The 13,992-nt window shown below is 53.8% G+C and overlaps 1 protein-coding gene across 2 annotated transcripts; it reads left to right on the top strand.

The window, feature by feature from the left end:
- The first annotated feature begins 132 nt into the window (after positions 1 to 132).
- LOC101931375 (galactoside alpha-(1,2)-fucosyltransferase 2-like) lies at positions 133 to 13,551 on the top strand. Of its 2 annotated transcripts, XM_065571032.1 has the most exons (3): positions 196 to 323; positions 1,021 to 1,164; positions 12,080 to 13,551. In XM_065571032.1, exon 3 carries the CDS (start codon positions 12,112 to 12,114, stop codon positions 13,135 to 13,137), a length of 1,026 nt encoding a protein of 341 aa, XP_065427104.1. In that variant the 5' UTR covers positions 196 to 323; positions 1,021 to 1,164; positions 12,080 to 12,111; the 3' UTR covers positions 13,138 to 13,551. The 2 variants fall into 2 exon arrangements, with proteins under 2 accessions (XP_065427103.1, XP_065427104.1); XM_065571031.1 differs by lacking the exon at positions 1,021 to 1,164 and having other exon boundaries at positions 133 to 323.
- The last annotated feature ends 441 nt before the right edge of the window (positions 13,552 to 13,992 follow it).

Below are 13,992 nucleotides of genomic sequence, written 5' to 3'. Positions count from 1 at the left end.
CAGAGCCAGCCCAGGGGTCCTGGTTCCCTTATTTCATGCTGGGCCCCGCTCCCACCCCCCATTCCCCACCCTCCTGGCCTGGCGTGGCAAGCCCCCATGGTGTGTCCCTGGGGCATGTGCCGGGGAGGTGGGCGGAGCGGGAAAAGGGTGAGTCATGCCCGAGAGCAGCTGGCTGGATGAATGTTTAAGCGCTGATAAAAGTCCAAGAGGAAACAAATGGGTGAGGCAGCGTCAGTCGGAGACGGAGCCGTTCGGGGAAACCGAAGAGGAGCAGACGGGAGCGGCCGCCCCTGGCGCCCGGACCCGAAACCCACCTCAGCAAGGTAAGAAGGGGGGAGATTCCCTGCCTAGAAATGTCCTGGCCTCTCTCAGAACAAAGATACCGACCCCTCCAGCCGTCTGTCCGTCCAGCCCAACACTGAACTTCCTCTTCGTGCGCTTCTCCCGATCCGTCCATCCCCCCATCCACCCTTCCACCCCATCCGTCCATCCACCCATCTCCCAGCAGTCCTTCTCCCCATGCCACCATCTACCCTTCTCCCCATCTGGAACGATGCTGGTTCTGGTGGGACCCAACTGAGAGTGACAATTCAGGACAAATTGCTCAGAGCAGGGCAGTTACAGGCCAAAGCAGGGGGTCCTTTGCACACCGAGGCAAACCAAACCAGCCAGCCAGAGAGGACTTCGGTTTCACCCCACTGGCTAACCACAAGTCACACAAGCAATTCCCTTAGACAGTCCCGTTTCCCAGTATCACCACCAGTACCACTCGTTATGGGGACGAATGGTTATGAAAACCAACACCCCAGTAAAGGAAACAAGGTTCTCCCGATCCCAAAGGCCCAAGCCCCAGACCCAGGTCAATATATAAATCCGATCTTACCCACAAATCACGCCGTTGCCAATCCTTTAGAATCTAAAATCTAAAGGTTTATTCGTAAAAGAAAGAAATAGAGATGAGAGCGAGAATTGCTTAAATGAAATCAATGACATACAGTAATGGCAACGTTCTTGGTTCAGGCTTGTAGCCGTGATGGAATAAACTGCAGGTTTAAATCAAGTCTCTGGAACATCCCCAGCTGGGACGGGTCATTCAGTCCTTTGGTCAGCGCTCCCTTTTGTAGCAAAGTCCCTCCAGAGGTATGAAGCAGGATTGAAGACCAGGTATGAAGTTGCAGAAGCCTTTTATAGTCTCTTGTCATGTGGTCTCTGCTTTCTTTGTCCCAAGGACAAGCTGTCCATCACATGGCGTGGAAAACCCTCAGCCTTCTGTCCATAGGCATGTCCCTGCCTGCCTTGCTGGGCCATCAGGCAGGCTAGGCAGTGCGGACGCCAAATTGTCTGGGCTGTCACCCAGAAGCAGAGCCCAAGTTTGAAATCCAGACAGTGTAGAGCCAATACTTCTAACTTGAAATACAAAAGTGATACATGCACCCAGACAGCAGAACCATCACCAGCAAACCATAAGGTTGCCAGTCCCTGTTACAGTCCAATGTCCATATTCAGGGTGACTCCGGTCAGTGACTGGGGATCTCAATCCTTATGGCTTAAGGCTTCCCCCTCTTGAAACCCAAAGCGGATCTGAGATGAAGCAGGGTTGTGTCCCAGGGGTTTATACATTTCCTGCAGCCTTTTGGCCCGAGAAAACAAGAGGCTTCACTTTCCCTCTCCCAAACATCCTGGCAATTAGCACAGGGTCATTTATCCATTAAACAGTTCAGATCCAGGTTACCACAACCTTCAAAGACACAGAGAGACGATAATACAATTTCACTCAAGGATCATGATAAATGTTAATATTCCTTTTTGATCTTTGCATTAAAGTTACAGCAATAGACAAGACTTGTTTGCTTACATCACAAGCCCTGAGCAAAAACCCACCCTTCTACTTCTAACAATGCAGGTTTGCATTTCAAAGCTCTGTTCATTTACATATCTTCCTAACCAGTCTCTACAGTTCCGCCATAGGTCAGGTCAGTCTGTGAGTTAATTAACTCTTTCGGGTCCTGTCCCCTTTCAATGAGATGTTATATTACGCTCGTAACGTGACACCCCCAACGCAAAATGGATGCAGGAAGGGATGACACAAACATCACTGCCTGCATCCCAAGAGCTCCCCAGCCTGGGTTCTGTCTCACTACAGCCTGTACTGGGTTCGAAGCCGTATCCGTGTATAACAGAAATGGTTTATCAAAGTCATGTTCAATAACGTGATTGAATCTCTTTACAAACTCAAGGTGAAAGTTGGTTAGCACAATAGTGGATTGGGTCTGCTCTTGCTGCATGGTTCCTGTGTGTCTCATGGGATCTTGCCAAGAGCTAAAGAACATAGCTACTTTATCCGTACAACCTCTTGCAAATGTTTGGAACCCAATAAACCTCAAGACAATGTAGATATTAATGTTGTCCATAGTACAGGAATCTTGGCATTTAGCTGAAAGCAATCTGGTCGCGTGCCTCAGTTTCCCCCTTCATACAGCACATTAGATCTGGAATGTCTTTTCCCCTGTGAAAAGCTCCAAGATTGTTTACGGGCATTAACAGTGAAACATCAGGCTAACAAGGCCTTTTAATATAAAGTGTGTTCTCCTGTATTCCTCTTAACATGCTCAAGGGATTTTCCAAAACATTAGGCCCGTTGTACCTTTGTACAGTTGTGGGTAATAGCAACACATCAGTTACAAAAATCACCACTAGCAACAACAACAAATCCATCGCAAGTGTCCATCTATAATCGTGTTTGTCATGCCACACCTTTGGCCCACTACCATTGGGGTTTGGGCATTTTAGGGTTAACCTGTGGCTTCCCTTTGCAAAAGGAAGTTCTCTTTTTTTTTTCTTGTTCTGAAGGATTAAACCCTGATTTTTCTTGCTTAACAGAATTCACTGGCTGATTGGATGTGCCCTCTGTGCCAACAGCTATTAGCAAGTCTTTCCTTCCCCATTCAGTTAGGTAATTTGCATCAACACAAACATTAACTTTCAAATTCTTCCCTGCTACCAATTCCAAGGCTGGACTTTGTCTTAAAGAGATATCACACAAATTCAAAGAGTCTGAAGGTGAGAGTTTGCTCGCTCTCCCCTCAGGAGCGTCACCAGGGTTTTTGCGGCCCTCGGAGGCAGCGCTCCTCCTCTGAGCATTCGGCGGCGGGGGTCCTTCCGCTCCGTGTCTTCGGGGCACTTCGGCGGCGGGTCCCGGAGCGAGTGAAGGATCCGCCGCCGAATTTCCGCCGAAGAGGGCAAAATGCCGCCCCCCAAATCCTGCCGCCCTAGGCGACCGCCTAGGGTTGCCTAGTGGACGCGCCGGCCCTGTCTCCCCTGCATCCTTAAGTGTTCAGCCATAAAACTGTTCTGCTCTGAAACACCAGTAACCAAATCTGTCCTCAGGACCCGAAGCACAGACGGCTCACTCACAGAATCAACATGGAGACATTCCTGTCCCAACACCATTGTCTCCCTGTCACGGACTCACAGATCGTGCCCCCTCTTGGCCCTGTGCGGTCCGTGGGGGGTGCCCCTTTCAGTGCGACAGCCCTTCTCGGGGGTCCACTCTGTCTCGGGGTCCAGCCCCTCCACCTCCTGGAGCCGCACCTCTCTGAGCCTTCGCACGTCTGTCTCTGCCGTGGGCCCCCTCAGGGAGTCCACTCGCTCTGGACCCCCGGGGCCTCCACCCCCGAAGGGGTTGATGCAACCCTGTTCTCTAGACCGGAGTGACTCTCAGCCAGCAAGAAACAGGAGGGTTTATTGAGAGTTGAACACAGCACAGGAAACTCTCAGGGCCTCAGGCCTGGCCTCCCACAGCCCAGCATATCCCAGTCTCCCTGCATTCAGGTGGGCTCTGCCTGCTTCCCCTCTCCAGCCCCGAGCCCCCCTGCTCGCAGCTGGGCATCTGAGATCCCCGGCCCCAGCCCCACCTCTGTCCATTGTCTTCTCTCCAGGGAAACAGGGTTGTAAACCGGGGCCTCCCCTCCTGCTTCTCTCCTCTGGCTGGAACCGGCTGGTTAGGTCACCAGGTCCTCACTCTGCAGCCCATTGTCCTCCCACTGGCCAGAACCGGCTGCGTCTCCTCAGCTGGGCCTCCGGGTCACCAGGTCGCCAGGTCACCGGTCGCTGGGGTATCCATCCTCCCGGCCATCGGCTGGGTCCCCACGTCCTCTCTCCGGTCCTCTGCAAAACACACTCCCTCTCCCCTCACCGCGTTAAACCAGTAACACACAGGGAAACTGAGTCCCACCCCCTCCGCATGCAAACCATTGAAACTCCACAGACAACAAGACAACCCCCCACTTCGTCACACTCCCCAACAAGCTGGCGAAACCCAGCCACTTGGTCGTAGGGCTGTTTAAATCCCGTAACCGCTTTTACTCCCTCTGAGACCTTCTCAAAACTATCCACAGTGGATCTTTCGAAAGGAAAGTCAGTGGATCCCTTCACACCAGAACATTTCTGGCTGGTAGGAACTGAAACTTTCTTGATTAAATCACTTCCACACCCTTCAGTTACAGCAAACTGCTTGCCCAGATTACCCTGGGGGTTCCTTTCCCTAGGAGCTTCTCAGCAACAATTCACCCCTCACCGAAATTCTGCCCTGACCCTCTTCACCTAGGGCTTGCTCCAAAGTATGTCTTCCCAGAGCCACAACAGACTCTTTCTGGGTCTCACTCACATCCAGGATCACCTCTGGCCCATCGGGCGGATTTCTACCCAACCCCCTTTCAGGCAAACTCATAGTCTCACTAGATGAAACGTCAGAAGCGTTCTCCTTCCTTTCGCCACACACCAGCTCAGGAATCTTTTCCTTCTTGCTACAAGTTTTCAAACTGTCAGTCGATAATACAATCAAATCACCTTCATGCTCTCCTTGTGCCCTGGCTAAGATATCGTCCTGATCACGCAGCGTTGCTACATCCCTTTCCAGCCGCACATGAGCAACAGGCAAAATACGAGCACCAGAATCGTCTGCTCTGTGGGATTTTGCTAAGACACTAACTGGACGCAACCGAGTCACAGGGCCATTCTCCCCAGTAGACACAAACTTAGGACCATTCCCTTCCTGGGCTTTAGTTGAATTAGGGTGACCAGATGTCCTGATTTTCTAGGGACAGTCCCGATCTTTGGGTCTCTCTCTTATATAGGCTCCTATTACCCCCCACCCTGTCCCGATTTTTCACACTTGCTGTCTGGGTCACCCTAAATTGAATCCAGAGCCGACTCTGAGACAACTGCACTATTTTCAACCATCGCCGGCTGAAAGGCACCGTCTGTCTGCTCCACAGACTAAGAGCCGGAGACACATTCTCCTTCACCAGACACACAGCTTGGGAATCTCCTTTCCCTTGTCCCAGCACACGGGGCTGTTCACAGACAACTGCTTGGAGACTGAGGCCTGGTCTACACTACGAGTTTAGGTCGAATTTAGCAGCGTTAAATCGAATTAAGCCTGGACACGTCCACACGACGAAGCCCTTTTTTTCGACTTAAAGGGCCCTTTAAACCGGTTTCTTTACTCCACCTCCGTCGAGGGGATTAGCGCTAAAATCGGCCTTTGCGGGTCGGATTTGGGGTAGTGTGGATGGAATTCGACGTTATTGGCCTCCGGGAGCTATCCCACAGTGCTTCATGGTGACTGCTCTGGACAGCACTCTCAACTCAGATGCACTGACCAGGTAGACAGGAAAAGACCCGCGAAGGTTTGAATTTCATTTCCTGTTTGCCCAGCGTGGAGAGCACAGGTGACCACGCAGAGCTCATCAGCACAGGTAACCGTGATGGAGTCCCAGGATCGCAAAAGAGTTCCAGCATGGACCGAACGGGAGGTACGGGATCTGCTCGCCATATGGGGAGACGAATCAGTGCTAGCTGAACTCCGTAGCAGTAAAAGAAATGGCAAAATATTAGAAAAGGTCTCAAAGGCCACGAAGGACAGAGACCATAACAGGGACGCACAGCAGTGCCGCGTGAAAATTAAGGAGCTACGGCAAGCCTACCACAAAGCCAGAGAAGCAAACGGAAGGTCCGGGGCAGAGCCGCAAACTTGCCGCTTCTACGCGGAGCTGCATGTGATGCTAGGGGGTGCAGCCACCACTACCCCAACCATGTGCTTTGACTCCATCAGTGGAGAAGCACACAACCGGGAAGCGGGTTCAGGGTACGAGGAAGATGATGATGAAGACAATGAAGATAGATCACAGCAAGGAAGCGGAGAAACCGGTTTCCCCAACAGCCAGGATATGTTTATCACCCTGGAACCGGTAACCCCCGAACTCACCCAAGGCATGCTCCCAGACCCTGAGGGCACACAAGGGACTTCTGGTCAGTGTACCTTTGTAAATATTACACATGGTTTAAAAGCAAGCGTGTTTAATGATTAATGATTGATTTGCCCTGGCAATCGCGGCCAGTACAGCTACTGGAAAAGTCTCTTAACGTGTATGGGGATGGAGCGGAAATCTTCCAGGGACATCTCCAGAAAGCTCTCCTTCATGTACCCCTAAAGCCTTTGCAAAAGGTTTCTGGGGAGGGCTGCCTTATCCCGTCCGCCATGGTAGGACACTTTACCGTGCCAGGCCAGTAGCACGTAGTCTGGAATCATTGCATAACAAAGCATGGCAGTGTATGGTCCCGGTGTTTGCTGGCATGCAGACAACATCCATTCCTTATCTCTCTTTGTTATCCTCAGGAGAGTGATATCATTCACGGTCACCTGGTTGAAATGGGGTGATTTTATTAAGGGGACATTCCTGCTTGGCTGAACAGAAATGTTCCCCACTGTTAGCCACGCGGTGGGGGGGAGGGGTGAAGTGATCATCCCAGAGAATTGGGTGTTGGGGGGAGGAGGGGGGTTAGTTGGGTTTGTGCTGCATGTTAACCCAGGAACCGCAGCCCCTCCTTTTACATTGCAAACCCATTTTAAATGGCCAACCCAACGGGTGCTTGGTAGGGGAAATGAGGGCGCTGCTGTTTGAAACCATTCCTACATGTTAAGAAGGTTAAAAAAGCCAAAAGACCGTGGCTTACCATGGCTGCCTGCAAGCCGAAATCTGTTGCCTGGCACTGCGTAAATGATCTCTCACACCAACCCAGCAGGCCCTCAATATAAGAGGAAAAATGCGACCTTGTAACGAAAGCACAAGGTCTAGACGCGGCGAATCGACCCCCGAGCGTGCTCCCAGCACGCCGGCGGAGCCGACAGGGGAGCGACCGCCGTTGAGTCGCTGCTGTGAGGACGCCGCGGTGAGTAGGTCTAAGTACGTCGGCGCAGACCAAGCTTTGGGTAGCTCCCGCCATGGGCACGTCAGTCCCCCCGACGGACACGGGCACGTTCCCTCCCCTGTCGCACGTCTCCACGCTGGTCCGGTCTAGGGCCACGCCTCGTCCACGCTCCTGGAAAGCCAGCTGCTAACAGGCCTGCCTAGGCCAGGGGGGGTCTCCAAGTGGGGGGGCGGGAGGTTGTTCCCTGGGGGGTGGCGAGCTGTCAGCTTCCAGCCGAACCCCACTTTGCCGCCAGCATTTATAACAGTGTTCAATTCAAAACACCTTTTTTTATATGTATTTCTCGGGGCGGGGGTGGGGGGGTCGCACTCAGAGGCGTGCTGTGTGAAAGGGGCGCCCGTAAAAAAGTTTGAGAGCCGCTGGCCTAGGCCCAGCCAAACTTTCCTCACCAGGCACGTCGCCACTCCCAGGAGACGCTGAGCTACTTCCAGCAAATCAGAAGGGTTATTAGCCGACAGGACCACGGACTGAAACAGAGCGTGTGGGTCCAGAAACCGGACCCAGGGCCGTGCTTAGCCGCAGGCAGCCGCGTAGGGCACCGCTCTTCTGGGGCACCACACACGCCGCCGGACAGACGGGAAGCAATGGAGCGTGTAAGAGCAGCTGGGTGCTAGAGAGGGGATTGGCTGCTGGGGTCTCTGGGAAGGGGTGGGGGAAGGACCTCACCTGTGATTGTGACTCTCCCCCCCCCCCCGGCGTGAGGTGAGGCAGACTGGGTGGTTCTGGCAGTGTCCTTTGTTGCCCCCCACATAACATCCATTCTTCTCCCCCCCACGGAGCACCACCCCTTTCCCACTCCCCCCCCACGGAGCACCCCTCTCTCCCTCCTCCCCTCCGGCAGGGCTGGGTTGGGTGAGGTGCTAGGGGAAGTGGGGGGGGGGGCGTTGCGTGCTGAGGAATGAAAGTGAAAGTAACTCACTTCCTTGTAGCTGGCCAGGGTTGGAATGTCACACACAGCTGGCCAGGGCTGGGGAAAGGGTGACCAGATGTGTGAAAAATCAGGACAGGGGGTTGGGGCAGGGTGACCAGATGTCCCACTTTTATAGGGACAGTCCCAATTTTGGTGTTTTTTTTTTTCTTATACAGGCTCTTAACCCTCCACCCCCTGTCCTGATTTTTCACACTTGCTGTCTGGTCACCCTAGGTGGGGTTAATTGGTGCCTCTGTTGCCCGCCCTAAAGGGCTCGAGGGGACAACAATGGTCCGTCGCCCGGTGTGCTTGGCACCAATAAAGACACCGAGGGGAGAAAGCAAGCCAAGTTTATTTCAGAGCTCTGAAATGGCACTAGGAGACCAGCGTGTCTCAAATCCAGTGCAACACATACAAACAAATGTTCCCTTTTATATTCCAAGCAGTTTCTGTGTGAGCCTTTGTTCTGTTCCTCCCTCTTACCCCTCCCTTCCAGACAACAGTTACAGCAGGTACACCGTGTGAATGTTAGAAACTTCCCCTTCGCCTGCTTATCTCTTGGCCTTGCAAGGCCTGTTTGCAGCAGTCTTCCCCCGTCTTATCTCTACAAGTTTTGCTAGTGTGAACAAAACTACAGCTGTCTGCTAGAAAAGCTCACCCTTCCATTTCTGCTTCAGCATGTCAGCCGTTAGCACAGAAGTAGTTGAGAGTTCACAAGATGGAGTCACTGTGGTTCAGGTAGGCCCAGAGCAGAAGAGTTTCATCGGCACTTTTGGCCTTCCACTCCCCTGAGTTACCTGGTAGCTATGCCTAGTGACACCAACACCTCTATAAGACAAAGCCCCAAATTTCGTGACTGACCCTATAAAATCAGGACATCTGGTCACCCTAGCTGGGGAGCGCGTCTCTCCCCCAGGCTGGCAGCGATCCCTCTCATCCGGGGGGGAGCTGCGCAGGGCAGGATGAGCTGTGGTGGCTCCACGGATGCCCCGTCCCTGAGATCAGATGCTGGGCTAACTTCACCATGGTCCGTGGGGCTGCCGGCGGTGCCCATTGGCGTGTGATTGGACCTGAGGGCCTGCTGCTGCTGTACCCCAAGAGGTGGATTTTGGGGTCCTGCGGTTTTCCACCGATCTCCTCCTCGACTGCAGCTGTGGGCCCAGCAGGCTGGGGGTGAGCCAAGCATGCAAGCGGGACTGATTGTCATTGAACAACTTTTGTTTGCCAAAAATGCTGGCTAACAATCCCTGAATCCAATTTCAATGTATTTTTTTTAAATCAATATCTGAGCCCAAAACAGAAAATTAAGTGGTTTGCGACAGGTTTGGTTTGAAGCAGGGAGTGGGCCAGTTTTCATCAGAGAAACAAAAAATGTTGACTGGCTTTCCTATAGCCCTGTTACTGCTGAATAGAGCCCTCCGACAACTGTAATATCTCATCCCCTTACTAGTGTCTAGAGTGACCATCTGTTGTACTAAGATTCTCTTGCTTTTTTTCCCCAGTGAGTCAGGATAGCTTTTGCCAGCCCACAGGTTGGGCAGCCAATGTCTTACGTTTTCACAATGTTTTGTCCAACTTTCATAAAGTCAATACATGGTTAATACGAGTTAAAAAGGCCAGGGACACTTCCTTGGGAAGAGTCTGTGTAGCAGATCACGCGAGAGCTGTGAAAATGTCAGTTTCTGATGGCACTTTAGGGGCAGTGATTTATCCTGTCTTTCTGGCAGTGCCGAAAATGTGCTGCTACGGCTCGCGTCTTTCCAAAGAGAAATAAGGCACAATAGGACTTCGGTAACATATCTGTGCTACCTTCATCTAGAGGAGATGATTCGGTGCTGACTTCATTCCGGTCACTTTGTGCTTTACCTAGGAGTAAAACTAGGCTCTATTTTCCCACTGCTTGAAAACCCAGTTTATTAAACCGGATAATGCCATTGATCTATTTACAGTAGAAGGTTGATAGAGAGTTGTAACTGATGCCCATGATACATTTAAAACTAAAAAGTGGCTTTGTAAAAATGACCTGGGTTTCCAACTCTACCGTGTCTCCGTCAGGGCGGAGCGCCTTGGGAGGTGTCTTCACATTAGCTCAAGGTCACAGACGCACGGCTATATTATATTATTTGCTTCATTCTGTCAATAAATCAGAAGTTTTTCTATAGCGCTACTTCTTTCGTGCTAGTCCACCAGCATCCCAGTGGGCTTAATTAAGTTAAACTGTTTTTAATAAAGTGCATGTGGCAAGTTTTCCAATACTGTCAGCTTAGGTTTGTGTTGCTGAGAGCAAGTCAGGCATAGGGGCACCAGTTTAATAATCCCGCCTAGGGCACCATAAATCCTAAGGACGGCCCTGACCAGACCCCTAAGGTCCATCTTGGGACCAAGGAGGCCAGACCTCGGGTCTGGGCCTCCCTCTCTTTCCCCAGCCACGTAGAAATGCTTAGGGGAAACTGAGTCATCCACACAGTATTCAGAGAAAACATTAAGAACATTCCCACTTTGTCACACCCCCATCTATCCTTCTCCCCGTCCATCCATCCATCCATCCCCCTATCTTCCCTTCACCCCATTCATCCATCCACCCATCCCCTATCTACACTTCTACCCAGCTGTCCATCTGTCCATCCCCCCATCTACCCTTCTCCCCATCCATCCATCCATCCATCCATCCATCCATCCATCCTCCCATCCACCATTCTCCCCATCCATCCATCCATTCATCCATCCATCCATCCATCCATCCATCCATCCATCCATCTGTACATCCATCCTCCCATCCACCATTCTCCCCATCCATCCATCCATCCATCCATCCATCCATCCATCCATCCCCGCATCTACCCTTCTCCCCATCCATCCATCCATCCATCCATCCATCCATCTGTACATCCATCCTCCCATCCACCATTCTCCCCATCCATCCATCCATCCCCGCATCTACCCTTCTCCCCATCCATCCATCCATCCATCCTCCCATCCCCCATCTACCCTTCTCCCCTTGACTCCATCCTTCCCCATGCCGATTGCCATGAACCAAACGCTAAATAATTCCCAAGCTGGACTGCAGAGGATTATCCCAGGCAGAGACAGCCATAGCTCCCTGATTGTCCGTGCCCGTCCCATCGCTGTCATTTTGGCCATGAACGGATGGCCCCAGGTTGAGGAGCTGGTCACAGGAGATGGAGAAGGGGGATGAATGTCAGGGGAAGGCATCTGAGCTGGGCTTTCCCCATGGAACATCTGCACTGGAGAGCTTTGGGTTCCTTCCCTTGGTGGGGGAGCACTGGGGGGAAGGAGGGTGAAGCTGGCGACCCCACAAGTATGTCACTGGCGAGGCTCAGATGTACCCGCGATGGTTCTGCTCCGCCAGTGCCTGGGGGCACCCTGAGGTGATGGGCCCTGGGCGGTCGGCCCCTTGTTTGGCTGTGGGATCATGGAACATGATATGTTTTCTGGACACCGGCGTCTTCATAATGGCTTGTGGGGCTGAGCTAGGCCCCCCACAACCATCTTGTTTGGGTTTTACCGTTGGCCTCCAGACCTGCTCTGAACCCCCAGCCACACACACCTCACGGCCACCCGGCCGCATCACCCTCTTCTCACCTATCCATCCAGACACTCACCCAACCTGCCCACCCACCCCCTGACTTCCCCTCCACCCAAACCATCTTCTCATTCGTCCAGCCACCCTGTCAACCTTCCCATCCATCAACCACTTACTGTCCCTACCTTCCCATCCATCCAACCTTCTCCTCCTGTTCCCAATCACTCTTTCCCATCGCTCCCACCATCCTCCGATGCCCTTATCCTGGCAGTCGCTGGTCACAACGCTTGGGGTGCAGATAAGAATGAGACCCATTGTGGCAGGTCTGTAATTCTTGCTCCGTCTCCCCCCAGGCCAGGATCGTGCCCCCCAGCGGCTCAGAGCCATGAAATCCCTGATCTCTTGGGTCTCTGTACGGCAATTCCTCTTCATCTTCCTGTACCTGCTGGTTGTCCTGGGCATCGCCCCCTTCCTACATCTGCAGAGCCAGTTCCACCCCCAGGGGCAGAGGATCCCCTCTCCCAGTGACCCACGGCAGCCCTCACCCCCGGAGCGGGGCATGTGGACCGTGAACTCCCTCGGGCGCCTGGGGAACCAGATGGGGGAATATGCCACCCTTTACGCCCTGGCCAAGATGAACGGGCGCCAGGCCTACATCCTCCCAGAGATGCACCGGCAGCTGGCGCCGCTCTTCCGCATCACCCTGCCCGTGATCCCCGGCGACATGGTCCAGAGCATCCCATGGAAGGACTATGAGCTCCACGACTGGATGTCGGAGGAGTACAGGCACATCGAGGGGAAATACGTCCGGCTGACGGGCTACCCCTGCTCCTGGACCTTCTACCACCACCTCCGGCAGGAGATCCTCCAGGAATTCTCCTTCCACGACCACGTCAAGGAGGAGGCCAACCAGTACCTGGCCGGGCTGCGCGGGCAGCGCCGGAACGTGACCTACGTGGGCATCCATGTCCGGAGGGGGGATTATGTCCAGGTGATGGCCGAGCACTGGAAGGGGGTGGTGGCGGACAAGGCCTACCTGGAGAAGGCCATGGGCTACTTCCGGGCCAAGTACCAGGAGCCGGTCTTCGTGGTGACCAGCAACGGGATGGAGTGGTGCCAGGAGAACATCGATGCCTCACGGGGGGACGTGTATTTCTCGGGGGACGGGAAGGAGTCGTCACCGGGGAGGGACTTTGCTCTCTTGGTCCATTGCAACCACACGATCATGACCATCGGGACCTTCGGCATCTGGGCCGGTTACCTGGCTGGGGGAGAGACCATCTACTTGGCCAACTACACCCTCCCCGACTCCCCCTTCCTCAAGATCTTCAAACCTGAGGCCGCCTTCCTCCCCGAGTGGATCGGGATCAACGCCGATCTCTCCCCGCTGCAGAGTGGGACAACTGGCTAAAGGAGCTCAGACGCTGGCTATGGGCTGCAAATGGGATCCACCCGCCGGGGCGGGCTGCACTGGGGAGATCGGCGGAGATTGGAGCTGGGCTGGCGGGGTTCAGAGCCCACACAGAGGAGCCAATGACCTACATCAGACAACTTCTCATAGGAGCGTCCAGAGTGATGGGGCCATCTCCATCCGCAAGGTTGAATGGTTAGAGTGGGAAGACTGGGAGCCAGGACTCCTGGGTTCTCCCCCTGGCTCTGGGAGGAGTGTGGGGTGTAGTGGGTGAGAGCAATGGGGGCTGGGAGCCAGGACTCCTGGGTTCTATCCCCAGCAGGGAGGGAAGTCCAACTTCATTAGCTAGGGCAGGTAACTCTTGATAAGTGTTGGCTGTCGGTCACGTTAAAGGACTTTTGTTTTCTATTGTCATCCTCTGGACTCCGGTAACTTCACCCCACCCCCAGCCTGTGAACGAAGCTTTTCCTGAGATAGGTGGGGACGGGGAGCACCAAGTACTTCCTGCTTTGGGGGGCGGGACGGGAGGGACTGGAGAGGAGGCAGCTGTGTCCCACGGTGCTCTGCTGGTGCACCTCACTCCCGACCCGCAGCCCCTGCCAGCCCAGCGCTGGTCACCCCCCCAGCCCTGCCGGTGCCCCTCACTCCCGACCCGCAGCCCCTGCTAGCCCAGCGCTAGTCACCCCCCAGCCCTGCCGGTGCCCCTCACTCCCGACCCGCAGCCCCTGGTAGACCAGCCGTGGGCTCCCCTCGGCCCTGCCGGTGCCCCTCACTACATGCTGACTGAGATGTCTGGATAAATGACCTACATCTATTCTCCTAAGAACGTCTGGAGGGATGGCACCCTCCCCACTT

The sequence above is a fragment of the Chrysemys picta genome, chromosome 17, assembly GCF_011386835.1.
Source record: "Chrysemys picta bellii isolate R12L10 chromosome 17, ASM1138683v2, whole genome shotgun sequence".
NCBI classification, from domain to species: Eukaryota; Metazoa; Chordata; order Testudines; family Emydidae; genus Chrysemys; species Chrysemys picta.
Note: the sequence above shows the minus strand (reverse complement) of the source record. Positions and strands in the feature narration are given on the sequence as shown.